Raw genomic sequence first — 18233 nt, 5'->3', positions numbered from 1 at the left:
TGTGTTAAAAAATGAAGCAAAACAGATACCATCATGCTGAGCCACTGTTACAACAAACTTTATTTTTAAATTTTTAGATATTTCAGCTGGAGCAAAAATTTATGTCAAAAAATTTTAAGCAAAATAAATATCTGGGCTTCCCTGGTGGCTCAGACAGTAAAGAATTTGCCTGCAATGCAGGAGACCTGGGTTTGATCCTTGGGTTGGGAAGATGAATGGCTACTCATTCCAGTATTCTTGCCTGCAGAATTTCATGGACAGGAGTCTGGCGGGCTATAGTCCACAGGGTAGTAAAGAGTTGGACACCCCTGAGTGACTAAAGCTTTCACTTTTTTTTTCAAGGATGTGGGACAATAGATGAGAGTGTAGGTTTTGATCTGCATTGTTGGAGAGCATAATTTAAGCAAATAATAGTTTTATGGGCCAATTTTTAAAATTTTAATAATAAATGCTACACAGATTTACAAACACATATCGATACTTTCTTGGGCTCCAAAATCACTGCAGATGGTGACTGCAGCCATGAAATTAAAAGATGCTTGCTTCTTGGAAGAAAAGCTATGATGAACCTAGGCAACATATTGAAAAGCAGAGACATTACTGACAAAGGTCGATATAGTCAAAGGTATGGTTTTCCCAGTAGTCATGTATGGATGTGAGAGTTAAGTTGGGGTTATTATATACATGTTTCCTTTCTAAAACTAACACTTAAAAGAGTCTATAATAAATTCAAGCATAAGTCATTTGATTGGTTTTAGTTTACTGAACTTCACAGATACTGTGTTTCTTTATGGATTGAAGGTTCATGGCAACCCTGTGTCAAACAAGGCTATTGACACCATTTTTCCAAGAGCATTTGCTCACATCATGTCTCTGTGTCACATTTTGGTAATTCTCACAATATTTCAGACTTTTTCATTACAATCATATTTGTGATAGTGATCAATGATCTGTGCTCAGTGATCTTTGATGTAACTATTGTAACTGTTTTGGGGTTCCATGAACTATGCCCATGAAAGATGGCAAACAATCCATAAATGTTGCGTATGTTCTGACTGCTTCATTGACTGGCAGTTCCCATCTCTCTCCCTCTCCTTGGGTCTCTCTATTCTTTGAGACACAAAAATATTGAAATTAGGCCAATTTATAAGCCTACAATGGCCTCTGTTTAAGCGAAAGGAAGGGTTGCACATCCCTCACTTTAAATCAAAAGCTAGAAATGATTACGTGCAGTGAGGAAGGCATGTGCAAAACTGAGATAGGCCGAAAGCACTCTTGTACCAAACTGTTAGCCAAGTGGTAGATGCAAAGAAAAAGTTTCCAAAGGAAATGAAAAGTGTTACTCCAGTGACTACATGAATTATTAAAAAAAAAAAAAAAGTGAAACAGTCTTATTGCTGATATGGAGAAAGTTTTAATGATCTGGATAGAGATCAAAACGGCCACAACATTTCCTTAAGTCAAAGTCAAATCCAGAGCAAGGGCCCCAACTCTCTTCAATTCTACGAAGGGAGAGAAGTGAGGAAGCTGAAGAAGAAAAGTCTGAAGCCAGTAGAGGCTGGTTGGTGAAGTTTAAGGAAAAAAGCCATCTCCATGACATAGAAGTGCAAAGTGAAGCAACAAGTGCTGATGTAGAAGCTGCAGCAATTTATCCAGAAGTTCTAGCTAAGATCATTAATGAAGGTGATTACTAAACAACAGATCTTCAGTGTAGACCAAAGAGCCTTCTATTGGAAGAAGATGCGATCAAGGACTTTCATAGTTGGAGAGAAGTAAATGATTGGTTTCAAAGCTTCAAAGGACAGGCTGACTCTCTTGTTAGGGGTTTATGTAGCTGGTGATTTTAAGTTGAATAGCACAATGCTATTTTACCAGTTTACAAAACCTAGGGCCCTTAAGAATTATGCTAAATCTATATTCTGCCTGTGCTCTATAGATGGAACAACAAAGCTTGGATGACAATACATCTGTTTATTATTTTAAGCCCATTGTTGAGACCTACTGCTCAAAAAAAAAGACCCCTTTCAAAATACTGGTGCTCATTGATAATGCACCTGGTCACCCAAGGGCTCTGATGGAGATGTGCAACAAGATTCTTGTTGTTTTCATGTCAGCTAACATAACATCCATTGTGCAGTCCATGACTTCAGGAGTAATATTGACTTACAAGTCTCATTATTTAAGAAACAATTTCATGAGGCTGTAGGTGCCAGAGATGTGATTCCTCTGATGTATCTGAGCAAAGTAAATTGAAAATTTTCTGGAAAGGATTCACCATTCTAGATGAAATCAAAATATCTGTGATTCACAGGAAGAGGTCAAAATATCAACATTAACAGAAGTTTGGAAGAAGCTGATTCCAGCCTTCATGGATGACTCTGATTTCAGCAGAGGAAGTCATTACAGACATGGTGGAAGGAGCAAAAGAACTAGAATTAGAAGTGGAGCCTGAAGAAGTGACTGAATAGCTGCAGTCTCACAACACAACTGAATGGATTCAGAGTGCTTTTTATGGATGAGAAAAGAAAGTGGTTTCTTGAGATGGAATCTACTCCTGGTGAAGATGCTATGAAGATTGCTGAAATGAATAAAAGGATTTAGAATATTATATAAACTTAATTGATAAAGCTATGGCAGAATTTGAAAGGACTGACTACAACTTTGAAAGAAGTTCTACTGCAGGTAAAATGCTATCAAACAGAAAAATCATCACATGCTACAGAGAAATCATTTATGAAAACAAGAGTCAATGTATGCACCAAACTTCATTGTTATCTTAAGTAATTGCCACAGCCACTCCAAACTTCAGCAACCACCACCCTAAGCAAGAGAAGACTCTTCACTAGCTAAAACAGATTACAACTTGCTGAAGACTCAGGTGATAGCGTTTTTAGTAATATTTTTTTTCTTTTCCATTAGGTTATTACAAGATATTGAATATAGTTCCCTGTGTTATACAGTAGGTCCTTGTCATTTATCCATTTTATATATAGTAGTGTGTATATGCTAATCCCAAACTCATAATTTATCCCCACCTTCTCTCCCTTTTGGTAATCCTAAATCTGCTGTCTGTATCTGTGAGTCTGTTTCTGTTTTGTAAATAAGTTCCTGTGTATCATTTTTTAAGATTTCACATGTAAGTGACAGCATACGATCTTTGTCTTTTTCTTTCTGACTTACTTCATTTAATAATCTCTAGATTCATCCATGTTGGGGCGAATGGCATTATTTCATTCCTTTTTAAGGCTGAGTACTTAAAACATCTACTTCTGCTTTATTGACTATACCAAAGTCTTTGACTGTGTGGATCACAACAAAATGTGGAAAAGTCTGAAAGAGATACCAGACCACTGTACCTGCCTCCTGAGAAATCTGTATGCAGGCCAAAAAGCAACAGTTATAACTGGACATGGAACAACAGACTGGTTCCAGATTGGGAAAGGAGTACATCAAGGCTGTAAATTGTCACCCTGCTTATTTAACTTCTATGCAGAGTATAACATGAGAAACGCCAGGCTGGATGAAGCACAAGCTGGAATCAAGACTGCTGGGAGAAATATCAATAACCTCAGATAAGCAGATGACACCACCCTTATGGCAGAAAGTGAAGAAGAACTAAAGAGCCTCTTGATGAAAGTGAAAGAGGAGAGTGAAAAAGTTGGCTTAAAGCTCAACATTCAGAAAACTAAGATCATGGCATCTGGTCCCATCACTTCATGGCAAATAGATGGGGAAACAATGGAAACAGAGAGAGACTTTATTTTCCTGGGCTCCAAAATCACTGCAGATGGTGACTGCAGCCATGAAATTAAAAGCCGCTTGCTCCTTGGAAGAAAAGCTATGACTAACCTAGACAGCATATTAAAAAGCAGAGACATTACTTTGCTTACAAAAGTCCATCGAGTCAAAGCTACGGTTTTCCCAGTAGTCACGTATGGATGTGAGAGTTGGAATATAAAAGAAAGCTGAGTGCCGAAGAATTAATGCTTTTAAACTGTGGTGTTGGAGAAAACTCTTCAGAGTCCCTTGGAATGCAAGGAGATCCAACCAGTCCATCCTAAAGGAAATCAGCCCTACATGTTCACTGGAAGGACTGATGCTGAAGATGAAACTCCAATACTTTGGCCCCCTGATGCAAAGAATGGACTCATTGGAAAAGACCCTGATGCTGGGAAAGATTGAAGGCAGGAAGAGAAGGGGACAACAGAAGATGAGATGGCTGGATGGCATCACTGACTCAGTGGACATGAGTTTGAGTAAACTCCAGGAGTTGGTGAGGGACAGGGAAGCCTCACTTGCTGCAGTCCATGGGGTCGCAAAGAGTCAGACACAAGTGAGAGACTTAAGTCACTGACTACAGCTGAGTAAGCAATAAAGTATTTTAAAATTAATATATGTACATTGTTTTCTTAGACATAATGCTGCTGCTGCTGCTAAGTCGCTTCAGTCGTGTCCAACTCTGCGACCCCAGAGATGACAAGCCACCAGGCTCCCCCATCCCTGGGATTCTCCAGGCAAGAACTACTGTACATTTAATAGACTACAGTACAGTGTAAACATAACTTCTGTACATACTCGGAAAAGATGTGTGTGACTCGGTTTATTGCAATGGTCCAGAACTGAACCTACATTATCTCTGAGGTATGCCTACATGCCAATTAAAAGAGAATTAAGAAAGAAGGATATAGCGTGTCTTCACTGCCTCATAATAGACCAAATTTAAATTGTGCTAAAAGGTAAAAATCTGAGCAGATGGTTTGTAGGATAATAAATGCAGAATAAGGGTATTATTTCCATATGACAGCTACAGGAGAAACGTGCAATGAATTAAAGAGTATCTGCCATGACAGAAATGAATACTGTGAAAACTACAATAGATGTGTTGTATCAATATCTTTTACCTGCTTCAAACTGTTGGCTATAAAAACCAAATTATTCCTACTTATGCAACACTTGTGTGGTCAATTATCTGTGAAGAAAATACTCAATGTTATGTATACTGGTTCTCTTTAATATCTGTATGTTCATTTGCAAATACAGGCCACTCTTAACCACGTAGATGCTTTTCAACGATCAAATTATGATGGAAATAGCCTTTGCTCCCCTCTTTATGCAATACCTAAGAAGTGTGCTTATGGATGTTAAGTAAACACTGCAGTAATCATTTCACAATATATGTAAGTTAAGTCATCGTGCTGCACACCTTAAACTTACACAGCACTGTATGTCAATTATATCTCAATAAGACAGAAAGAAAAAGATCTTTTAAATAAGTGTATGTTCAATTCACTTACAAGATACAAGTCAGACAATTTGTGGAGGGAGGGCAAAGATTCTAATGTTGGTAAGTTCAACAAATGGTTAAATGGTAACACTGTCAAGAATTTTTAGTGTTAAGAGCACTCATTAAATAAATATTCCTGTACACTGAAACCAGGGTCACTTTCACTTCATTTAAATAATCTACAGTTATTTTATCCTTGTATCCCAGAAGATAGTTTAGCCTAAGTTATATGCATCCTAGATTGTTTTGACAGCTTGGAAATCTGTTTCTATCATATGGTTTAACTAATGATGTGTTGTCTTGCTCTTTTGGATGGCATGTTTCTTTCATTCATTTCTCAATAACACAGGAGAGTTTAAATAAGCTTATGATTTTAAGAGTTTATTCAAGCCATTTAGGCATGTATTTTGGAAAGTTTAAAATGTTTAATCCTACTTAAGGTTGGACAGATACTGACTGTGGAATAAGCTGTTAAGCAAAAAGAAAAAGGATCTTTCCCCCCAGAGATTCACACAAAGATACTGTCTTTGGAATATTGAAATCTGTTTTAGAAGAATTAAAAGGAAATCAGAAATTTAAATTCTCTTTTATCTTCATATGAAATTATTTTATAAATAAGTTTACCATCTGAGAGAGATTTTTCCTATAATTAAAATGAGCTAATTTAAAAAAATATTCCACATGTGAAAAACAGTATTTCTGTGCAGTCAGCTTCATGAGAGCTTAACCAATGCTTAATAAATCAGATGGGAGAGAATTCAGGCACTCCAATTCTTACTAGATCGCTTCAGTGGGTAAACCCCTGAAGCTCTGGTTTCATTAATGGAACTAAGTTTTAAAATTAAGATGATTAGGATTCAAATTGATTTTACAGCTTAGAACCAGCCTGATTCTTATGCTTGAGAACCTCTAAAACATAAACATACATACACAATCTTGTACAGAAATAAATGAATACTTAGACTTACTCAAAGAATTATATTCCAAGGTTTTAACAGAACTGGTGTGCTCTTCTCTCTAGTTAACCACAAGAGAAGCTGAACCTGGAATGCTATTCTTGCTAAGCTTCTTCAATATAGATACTATGAAGGAAACAGTTTTACAGAATAAAAGTGCTTTTAACAACACATTGAAATAAAGTGGGATACCTTTTCAATAAAAAACAGTGTAAAGAGGAAAAAAGGACATTAGCACAATGATTTCCATTTTAGTGAGGAGATAAGTAATATAGTATATTTTAAACTTACCACAAGAGCAAAGAACACCATAAAGAAAAATGATAAACTACTTGTGTAGCCAAGAAAGCCTGTAAAATAACAGTAAAATAAAAAGCAATTTATAAGGAAAGTGATCCTAACATACAGCTAAAGCTATACATCTTGGGCATGTTTTTTATTACAGTGCTTGGTATCTGGGGCTTAGGGCTGAGAATAAGAACATTCCAACTATCTGTCACAGATCATTTATGTAGTTCTGTACAGCAGAATTGGAATTGGCTTACCACTAATGGCACACTATAAGAAAAGGCTGCTCCTTAATGTTCCGCTGTAAAGATTTTATTTTAGTGGGGCAGACAAAATACTACTGCAAACCAAGTAATAGGTCAACTAGGCAGGGCTGAAGGCTGAACAACCTAAAATAAATCCAAGTTCAAAATGATTCACAATCACCTTCTGATAAAACTGTGGAACTGTGAAATTTAAAAGCCCCTTAACGTTATTTCTTGTTTCTCTTTTCTTATAAACAAATAACATCCTCTTCTCTAAAGACTTACCTATTTTAGGAAGAAGTGCAAGAGGGAACACAATGCCAACACAAATGATTATTAGTAGTGTGTCTCCATCAAGATACCAAGACCTATTAGGGGAAAAAGTTCTACTTTAGGTACAGAGCAACTAAAAGCACCTTGACATATTTTATAATAAAATAATATATTGAATACATCATAAATATATTTAATATGATAACAAGTTTGAGGGAATATAAAGATTCATTAGAAATGGAAAGGAACTATATTTATAGCCATTATACCTGCATGGTAGAATGATGGATAATTTTTCTTCTTATACAGTGGTTTTATATATTTTTAAATTTTTCAGGAAGGTGCATGAATTACTAGGAGAAAACATATTACACTTTTCATATAAAGGTAATAGAATACTGAATGAGAAAAGGCAGGTAAATGTGTGATGGAGTATTTGATTATTTTAAAAAAAATGGATGCACAGTTTTTAAAAAGTCAGAAAGATATACTTAAAATACCAAAAGCAGATATTTCTATGTAGCAGCACTGAGAAATCTTTATTTTGTGTACTGGTGGCATATACAAGGTTTTAAAGTTTCAATATAAAAATACATGTGTTGAAGTTTTTAAAAATCAGACTTAATTCTCTAAGAATTTAATAGTAAAGACTTCTCTTTGGTATATAATAATTAAGCAATTCATAAAAGAAGTGCAACTAGTAAACACACATGAAGAAAAAGCCAATCTCTGGTGTTAAAGAAATAACTAATAAGGCTATTGAGACTGAGTAAAAATATTTAAAAAATAATATTCAAGGATGTGAATAATTGGTCCTTCACACAACATTAGTGATCTTGTCAATTAGCACTATCTTCTGGAAAAATACTGATGTGTGGTAATCTACTCTGAGAGAATAATCTAAGATATAAAGAATTTTATGTGCATGAAGCTGTGAGTATAACATTATCATAATATTAAAAAGTTGAGGAAAATCTTATATAACCAACAATAGAAAATGTTTGTCAAAAACAGCATACTCAATGGAATGTTAAACAGCTTTTTTTTTTTAAAAAAAAGACAGTTTACTAAAAACAGAAAATATTAATGATAAAAATATAAAATAATGATTATTAACTATGTTTTAAAAATGTTTTGGGGGAAAAATTCAAAGGAAATAAAATGATAGCAGGGATTAGGTAAGAGATAGTATTATATATAAATTTTATTTGCTTTGTCTTCTAAATTTTCTGTAAAGTGGCTATCATTTTTACTCTGAAATATATGCATGTGCACATCAAAATGGTAACAAAGTAAAATTCATGCTAATATGAGAGCTGGGAGCATCAAAGATAATAGGTATTACTCTTTCAAGTCATTTGTTAGATGTTCTCTGAATTTCCAGTTGACTATAATGTATCCTTTCACTATCAGATAGCCAAAGTCTCCCACTGCCATGTTAAATTAAGAAAATGGACAAATTCCTAGAAACATACAGTGTACGAAGACTGAATCATGAAGAACTAAAAAATATAAACAGACCAATAATGAGTAAGGTCACTGCACCAGTAATAAAAAACCTACCAACAAAGAAAGGCCCAGGACCAGACGGTTTCACTGGTGAGTCCCACCAAACATTTAAAGAAAAACTAATGCCAGTGCTCCTCAAACTCTTCCCAAAAATTGGACAGGAGAGAACAGTTCCAAACTCATTTTCTAAGGTGAGAATGCCCTACTATCAAAGCCACATAAGAACATTACAAAAAACAAAACTTACAGACCAATATCCCTGGTGAATATATTATAAAAATTCTCAACAAAATATTAGTAAACCAAATCCAACAGCACATTAAAAGCATCATATATTATGATCAAGTGGGACTTATCCATAGGATGCAAGGATGGATCAACATATGAAAATCAGTCAACATGATATAGCACATTAACAGAACGTAAGACAAAAAACATATGGTCAAATACGTTAAAACATATAATTAAAATGCTAAAAAATATGTTTTAAAAAAATGTTAAAAACATACGATTTAAAAAATAGATGCCAAAAAAGCATGTGACAAAACACAATATTCATTTATGATTTAAAAAAAAACTTCAACAAATTTAGTACAGAGGGAGGAAACCTCAACATAAGGGCCATGTATAACAAGCTCATAGCTAATATCATACTCAACAGTGAAAAGCTTAATGTTTTTCCTCTAAGGTCAGGAATGAGACCAGGATGCCTACCCTCACCACTCTTATTCAACATAGTACTGGAAGTCCTAGCTAAAACAATCAGGCAAGATAAAGAAATAAATGGCATCCAAATTGAATAAGAAGTAAATCTGTCATTATTTGCAGATATGATCTAATACATAGGAAATTCTGAAGACTTCAACCAAAAAAACTGATAGAGCTAATCAAAAAATATTATAAAGCTGAATGATACATAAACAACACACAGAAATCAGTTGTATTTTTATAAACTAACAAGTATCTGAAAAAGAAATATTAGAGAAATGCAAATCAAAACCACAATGAGGTACCACTTCACACCAGTCAGAATGGCTGCAATCCAAAAATCTGCAAGCAAGAAATGCTGGAGAGGGTGTGGAGAAAAGGGAACCCTCCTACACTGTTGGTGGGAATGCAAACTAGTACAACCACTATGGAGAACAGTGTGGAGATTCCTTAAAAAATTGCAAATAGAACTACCTTATGACCCAGCAATCCCACTGCTGGGCATACACACCGAGGAAACCAGAATGGAAAGAGACACATGTACCCCAATGTTCATCGCAGCACTGTTTATAATAGCCAGGACATGGAAACAACCTAGATGTCCATCAGCAGATGAATGGATAAGAAAGCTGTGGTACATATACACAATGGAGTATTACTCAGCCGTTAAAAAGAATTCATTTGATTCAGTTCTGATGAGATGGATGAAACTGGAGCCGATTATACAGAGTGAAGTAAGCCAGAAAGAAAAACACCAATACAGTATACTAACACATATATATGGAATTTAGAAAGATGGCAATGACGACCCTGTATGCAAGACAGGAAAAAAGACACAGATGTGTATAGTGGACTTTTGGACTCAGAGGGAGAGGGAGAGGGTGGGATGATTTGGGAGAATGGCATTCTATCATGTATACTATCATGTAAGAATTGAATCGCCAGTCTATGTCTGACGCAGGATACAGCATGCTTGGGGCTGGTGCATGGGGATGACCCAGAGAGATGTTATGGGGAGGGAGGTGGGAGGGGGGTTTCATGTTTGGGAATGCATGTAAGAATTAAAGATTTTAAAATTAAAAAAAATAAAAAAATAAAAAAATTAAAAAAAAAAGAAACACACAAAAGGGAATTTATGGATACATGTAACAGGAAAGTTAAAGGCTTGTATAGCTTCCGATACATTGTATTGACATGCTCAAACAATGATGCAAAAAAAAAAAAAGAAATAAAACAATCAGTTCAGTCATGTCGAGTTTTCCAATTTGCTGGCATAGTGAGTGCAGCATTTTCACAGCATCATCTTTCAGGATTTGAAATAGCTCCACTGGAATTCCATCACTGCCACTAGCTTTGTTTGTAGTGATGCTTTCTAAGGCCCACTTGACTTCACATTCCAGGATGTCTGGCTCTAGATTAGTGATCACACCATCGTGATTATTCGAGTCATGAAGATCTTTTTTGTACAGTTCTTCTGTGTATTCTTGCCACCTCTTCTTAATATCTTCTGCTTCTGTTAGGTGCATACCATTTCTGTCCTTTTATTATGCCCATCTTTGCATGAAAAGTTCCCTTGGTGTGTCTAATTTTCTTGAAGAGATCTCTGGTCTTTCCCATTCTATTATTTTCCTCTATCTTTGCATTGATCACTGAGGAAGGCTTTTTAAATCTCTCCTTGCTATTCTTTGGAACTCTGCATTCAAATGGGTATATCTTCCCTTTTTTTCCTTTGCCTTTAGCTTCTCTTCTTTCCTCAGCTATTTGTAAGGCCTCTTCAGACAGCCATTTTGCTTTTTTGCATTTCTTTTTTGGGGGATGGTCTTGATCACTGCCTCCTGTACAATCACAAACCTCCATCCATAGTTCTTCAGACACTCTGTCTATCACTTTCACTGTATAATCATAAGGGATTTGATTTAGGTCATACCTGAATGGTCTAGTGGTTTTCCCTATTTTCTTCAATTTCAGTCTGAATTTTGCAATAAGGAGTTCATGATCTGAGCCACAGTCAGCTCCTGGTCTGTATCCCACTCACAATACCATAAAAGCAGTAAAATACTTATAAATATTCAACCAAGGAAGTGAAAGACAGTCAAACTTAAATGAAAGAAATTGAAGACACAAACAACTAGAAAGATATCCCGTCTGTGTTCATGGATCAAAATAGTCAACATTGTTAAAATGTCTAAACTATCCAAAGCTATCTATAGTCAATGCAATCCCTATCAAGTCCCAGTGACAGTTTTTTTCTCAAAATAGAACAAAAATTCTAAAATTTGTATGGAACTACAAAAGGCTCCAAATAGCCAAAGCAATCCTGAGAAAGAAAACAAAGTTTACTTCAAAGTATACTGCAAAGCTTTTGTAATCAAAAAAGTATAGTACTGGCATAAAAAAAGACACATAGTTCAAAAGAACAGACTATAGAGCCTAGGCATACTCTCCCACCCCACATACTGTCAAATAACATTTGAGAAAGGACTCAAGAATATTCAGTGTGAGTCTTTTCAAAAAATTATACTGAGGAAATTGGATAGCCATATACAGAAAAATGAAAACTAACTTATACCACTCACAAAAATTAACTTGAAATAAAGACTTAAATGTAAAATCTGAAACTTATAATTTATAGAAAAAAACATAAAGAAAATGCTCCTTGACATTGGCCTTGGCAACAATTTTTTTTTAATATGACACCAAAAGCACAAGCAAGAAAAGCAAAAGTAAATGGAACTGAAATGAAAATATAAATGAAAATATAAAAATGAAAAGTTCTGTACAATAAAAGAAACAATTACCAGAATGAAAAGGCAGTCTACAGAATGAGAGAAAATATTTCCAAATCATATATCTGATAGAGGGCTAATATTCAAAATATATAGAGAACTCCTACAATTGAACAGCAAAAAATCAAACAAATCCAATTTTAAGATGGGCAAAGTAAATAGATAGGTTTTCCCAAAGAAGATATATGAATGGTTAACAGGTACATGAAAAGATGACCAACATCACTAATCTACAAATCAAAATCACAAGGAAATATCACCTCACACCTGTTAGTATGGATATCATCAAAAAGATAAGAGACAACAAGTATTGGCAGGGATGTAGAGAAAAAGAAAGATTTGTGCACTTTTGGTGGGAATGTGAATTGGTTCAGCCACTATGGAAAATAGTAAGTTAGTTCCTCAAAAAATTAAAAGCAGAACTACCACATGATTGATCCAACAATCCCATATCCGGGCATATATTTAAAGAAAATAAAAACAGGATATCAAAAAGATATCTGCACTCCCATGTTTATCGGCTATTATTCACAGTAGCCAAGTTACGGAAACAAGCTAAGTGTCTGTCAATGGATGAAGGGATAAAGAAAATGTGGTATAAAACACACACACACACACACACACACACACACACACACACTGGAATATTATTCAGCCATGAGAAAGATATGTTGCCATTTGTGACAACACTGATGGACACTGAGGACATTATGCTAAGAGAGGTGGCAGACAGAAAAAGACAAATACTGTATATCATGTATATGTGGAATTTAAGAAACAGTAGGATGGTGGTTAGCAGGGGCTGGTAGGTAAGGGGATGGAGGAGATGTTGGTCAAATGGTACAAATCTGCAGTTAGAGGATGAATAAGTTCTGGGACTCTAATGCAAAACAATGTGATTCTAGTTAACAGAATTATTTTATATACTTAGAAGTTGCTAAGAGACAGAATCTTAAATATTCTCACCACAAAAAAGAAATGATAATTATGTGAGGTAATGGAGGTATCAGCTAAACACTACAGTGGTAATCATACCACAATATATGTGTATCAAATTTATACACTGGATACCCTAAACTTACACAATATATAATTGACAATTGTATATGTTAACTCCAGGGACTCAGCAGTAAAGAATCTGCCTGCAATGTAGGAGACATGGGTTCAATCCCTGGGTCAGCTAGATCCCCCGAGGAGGGCATGGCCACCTACTCCAGTATTCTTGTCAGGAGAATCCCCATGGACAGAGGGGCCTGGCAGGCTGTGGTCCACGGGGTTGCAAAGAGTTGGACATGACTGAAGCAACTAAGCACCAACACAAGCATCAATACCTCAATTTTTTTAAAAAAGAAAGAAAACGTTTTCCTTTAAATCGGCTTCAACCCATGGGTTCTAAGACAAACTTTATGATTCACTGTGTCTCTTTTACACCTTAGTTTATGAAGAAGTCCTTTTTAACGTATCTTGAAAAGGTACTCTTGGGTGCTGACAACTTCTTTAACAACAAGAGAAGGAGCAGCAGCTGGAGAAACACCATGATCATAGCTTGCCCTTCTCCAGCCTAACTCATGTCTTTAGGAAATGCACGTGCCAGACACTAAATCCTGCACACAAGTACTTCTAGCTAATGGGCCTGAAGCTGTGCTCTCTACATCTGCACATGCCCCTCAAGTCCTGGTATGCAGGAGGTTCTAAGAGAGCATGGAGACTACAAATACTACATGACACTTTCTGGCATATTCGTCTTCTACTCACTCTTGAATATGCATGAAAATGAGAACTTCAAAATATCCCTCACCGAGGAACACCTGGCAACTAAATTTCTAAAGCTGGCAAAAAGCCCAGGGCTCCATGCCTGAAATCTCTTTCCTTCTGTGACCCAAAACAGACTCAGACAGTTGCAGCGCCAGGAGAAAAAAAGGCCCAGAGGCACACCAAAGAAGATTCCATCTGTTCTGCTGTCCCTCCTGTCACGAAGCAAGAATTGGGCAAAGGGAGTAGGTTAATCCTATGGAGCACATTGATCTTTTCTCCTGTGTTAAGAATCTTAGCAACACTTTGAAACCCTGCAGTCTATAACATTTACTATTATGTATTATACTTTATAACTTTACATTATTTCAGATCATAATTCACTCATGTCCATGGAAGTCACACAATTGCCCAAAGCTTTGGGTCTGAAGATAAGTTCACCTCCTCCCAGTGGTAACTCGGAATCTCAGAGTTATGGAATGTTAGAGCTAGAAGGGACCTCAGAGATCATCTGGTTCAACAACTTCATTGTATATGTCTACAAAATCAGCAAAAGGACAATGACGATCTTAGTAACAGAAGCAATGGAAATACTCTCTATTCTTGAATAGTCACTCTGACTTTATGGCCTCATTTTTCTTAAGACTGTGATTTCCTTACACTCTCCTCTTCACAAGATTACACTTTTAACTTCTGATATTAAAAAGAACTTAAAAAAATTTCTCGATCCCTAGTTTGGCTACTGATTAATATTAGTCATTTCTTATCTTTATTAAGTTATGTTAACACAGGCAATTATAAATACAATGCTTTTCTTTACCATTTGTCAACAATCAAGGCAATACAGTAATGCACAGTAAAATTAGCTCAAATTTCATGTGCATGTCACAGTCGACTGAGTTGTATTTGACAATGGATATTTTCCAAGGAGCAGAAATGACTAAACTTTACAAAATAAAACTCCAGCTTGAGAAATGCAAGCCAGTATAAAGAAATCGCAGAAGCACAATTGAAAAATCAAGATTTTAGAAGAATATGCTAACCTTGAAATTCTTCCTATGTAGGGGAAGAAAAGAGCTATCTAACAGAAGCCGTTTCCTACTGTGATCTAAATATACATTCTGTTCAAGCCAAAAGAATTAGAGTAAAAAGTTTTACACTTCCTAGAAAACTTGTGTGATCTATGGATTTAATCCTATGTGATAAAATTGTTCCAAGTATGAAATATATGGTATAGATCCCTAGCTGTATTGCAAATGCTTTGGCATGTAGATTTTCCCCCATATTTTAATGAAAACCAGATTTATTTATAAGTTGCTTTAATTTCATTCTCGAACGGAATGGAACAAGAGTATCATATGTTCTGAATTAGGATCTTACTCACATCCCATATCAATTATGTAACTCAAATGCAAGACAACTTAATTGTGTCAATCATATTCTGCTGACAAGATCATTAAATGTTAACATAGAGCTTCCAAGTTGTAACAGCCATAGATTTTTTTAAAATGTTACTCTATGAAAAATATAGATGCCTCATAAAAATTTGGTATAAGTATTATAGCTTCTGACTTCTAATAATAATTTTTGAAATTAGAATATTATAAAAGTAGTTCCTTTTTGATAACATCTTTATAAAGGTTTATTTTTCACAAAGGTACATCAAATCTTACATATAACACAGAACATAAGCACAGCTGAAAATTCTTAACTGCAATTTATTGTAACTCAAAATCTAAAAGTATATCAATATTATACTGATCTCACAGAAGAAATATTGCTCTGTAACTCTACCTAGAAATAAACTGTGCTAGGTAGTCAAATCAATTACCATAACATTATTTCTTAATTATTTCATAATATTAAACTTTTTTCATAGTATTAAACTTTAAAGACATGATTTATCTGCATTCTAACCAATTAATAAGTCACTTACTAATGCTTTTCAAAACTTTGAAATCCAAAATAAGTGAATATATATTACATTTAAAACCAGATGCGTAATTTTAAAACATTATAACAGATGTTGCAAACTGTTCACAGTATTTTGAAGTATATACAGTTTTAAAAATTTCATTTCTGATGTAAAAATAACTGATCAATTTTCTACTAATATGAATAAGATGGGAGTTACTTTTTATTTATTTCTTTAAACAAATTAGAGAAAATAAGAAAATGATAACTGATTTAAAATGACGCTATGGTAAAAGTATCACTTTTAAAGAAAGAAGACCTAAGTTTTAATAGAATTTCTGTCACATACTACCTTAATTATTTCTAAAACTTTATATGTATTTTTGTCCCTCTTCTTTCCGCCAAGACATATGACATAAAAAAAGTAGATAGAAGTAACCAAACTCAGGATCAAGAAAAAGGAGAACACATGTGACAACTATTAAGATTAACACAGTTAATGCCATACATTCAAATTTGACTTTGACCTTTCTGGCAGTTAGAGCAAATAGGGAAAAACCACCTTTATACAGTTATTATTATTGCAATTTCTTTTTAAAAACTGAGTTGTAACTGACATACAACATTATGGAGTTGCTTGATTTCCCACATTTACATTATGCTATCAGCTTACAAAACCATGTATATGTATAATATCTTATTTGGTCATCCCAACAACTTTGTTAAGAAGGCAATACCAGTACCACCATTACACCAGATAAAGAAACCTCAGGCTAAAAATTAAGTTATATGGCCAAAGAAGTTAAATTAATTTCCTGAGATTACTGAATATGAAATGAATAGAACACATGTTTCCTTACTCTTAGCCTAACATTCTTCATTTTACCTCTTATTGCTTTGAGTTTCTTAGCCCTAAATTATAATGGAAATTTATGGCATAGAATTTCTTAAGTAATAGAAGTTATCCTCATTATTTTTTACACCAAATGTAAAAGCAAATTTTACATAGGTGTGTCATTTAGCAATTGTTTATCAAAATAAGAGCATAAAACTTAAAACTAGATAAAGCTACAAATAAAACAAGGTAGCTCTAAGTATCAGATGTGACAATGAATATGGAAACTTTCTAAACTGTGAAGTACTATACAAAAGCACATCTTCCAACGATGAAAAATCAGTAAGGACTTCTTACCTTTTCACATTATCTTGATAGTTCCTATTCAGATCTAAACTATATCATATTTTTCTTATAAATATGTATTTGTAGTTGTCTAAGTAGAATTCTTTCATGGAAGTCAACTTGTAAAAGCTAAAACTCAATTTTGAAAACTTGCCCTGCAATCCAGAAGAAGTTGGAACAAAATATTGGAGCAAAACAACCAAATATTTAAATCAAAAAGTCTGATGGGTTTTGGTGTTGTGATTTAGAAATTACATGAATTAATTTGATGACAATTGAAAGGATTCATTCAGCTCTTTCAAGTTTGTTTTTCTCAAAATTTCATGTTATATATAGTAAGAGGAAAACTATAATTAATTTGGAGTTTTTTCTTCATAAAAAAAGATGAGTTAATAGTCTTTAGAACCCAGTGTTTTTATAAAAAAAAAAAAAAAAAAGAAAGGAGAAGAGCAGTATAACATGGTTTAGTATTATATATAATACTGTTAGAAACAGGAAATGAAACAATTTTTTTTCCAATAATGCTTTATAACAGGATTTTACACAAGTACACTGTAACTTTCTCTCTCTGATTTCTCTTTATCACTGTGGTTTGCTGAAAAGTGACAGCAGGATTATCTGCTCCCCTCCTTTAAGACCTTTACCGTCAGTGCTTTCAGCCTCCCGGCTCCTCCAACCAATCTTTCATATCCAGAAATTTCTCCTCTACTCTTCTCTAAGAGCTGGCTCATACTTGTCCTGCTCTTTCGTGCCCCCATGGAAAGCAGGGATTGCCACTGGCCTGTCAGAGGGTTCACAGACCATTGTTCTGCACATAATCGTTACCATGAACGGTCTGCAGGGGTTCCTTCTCCAGGACCACTGTCTCTGCATAACTTTGTACGTGTCTTGAGGGCAGGAACTACATTTACCTTATTTCACAAAAGGGCTTAATAGATATTTATTGAATTAATAAATAAATGAATACAATGTGAAATACTTTTTCTTACCCACTGTAGTCTCCAGATAAAAATTCTGAAATAGTAGCAGGAAGTTCTGTTTTAATGATTAAAAGATAAGATGACATAGCTGCAGACAGAATAAAAAGAGTTCCTATTAGAATCCTATAACTTTTAACCATTTACAGAACAATCTTATTTAGAAACACAGATACCGATTTGGGCTATGACAGCATGTAGAAGATTAATTCATACTGCACTGTCCTCAAAGAAAGATACATACCAGGAATGGAGATAAATAAAGATAAATAATTAATATCCTTTGTAGAGAAGAATAATTGGTAAGCTCATTAGGTATCTTTTGTTTACATTTCAAGTTCAAGGCAAAAGATTTAGGTAA

At 34.6% G+C, this 18233-nt stretch overlaps 1 protein-coding gene across 1 annotated transcript in view; it reads right to left on the bottom strand.

Moving 5' to 3' along the window:
- The window catches only part of SLC38A6 (solute carrier family 38 member 6), a 67523-nt gene that overhangs the window by 13086 nt on the left and 36204 nt on the right, over positions 1 to 18233 (bottom strand). Inside the window, exons 6-8 of the mRNA XM_052646710.1 lie at positions 17885 to 17963; positions 7059 to 7141; positions 6532 to 6590 (exon numbers count right to left, since the gene is read on the bottom strand). Coding sequence (XP_052502670.1) covers positions 6532 to 6590; positions 7059 to 7141; positions 17885 to 17963 — 221 coding nt within the window. The remainder of the gene's footprint in view (positions 1 to 6531; positions 6591 to 7058; positions 7142 to 17884; positions 17964 to 18233) is intronic.

This window comes from Budorcas taxicolor, chromosome 10 (assembly GCF_023091745.1).
Source record: "Budorcas taxicolor isolate Tak-1 chromosome 10, Takin1.1, whole genome shotgun sequence".
Lineage (NCBI taxonomy): Eukaryota > Metazoa > Chordata > Mammalia > Artiodactyla > Bovidae > Budorcas > Budorcas taxicolor.
Note: the sequence above shows the minus strand (reverse complement) of the source record. Positions and strands in the feature narration are given on the sequence as shown.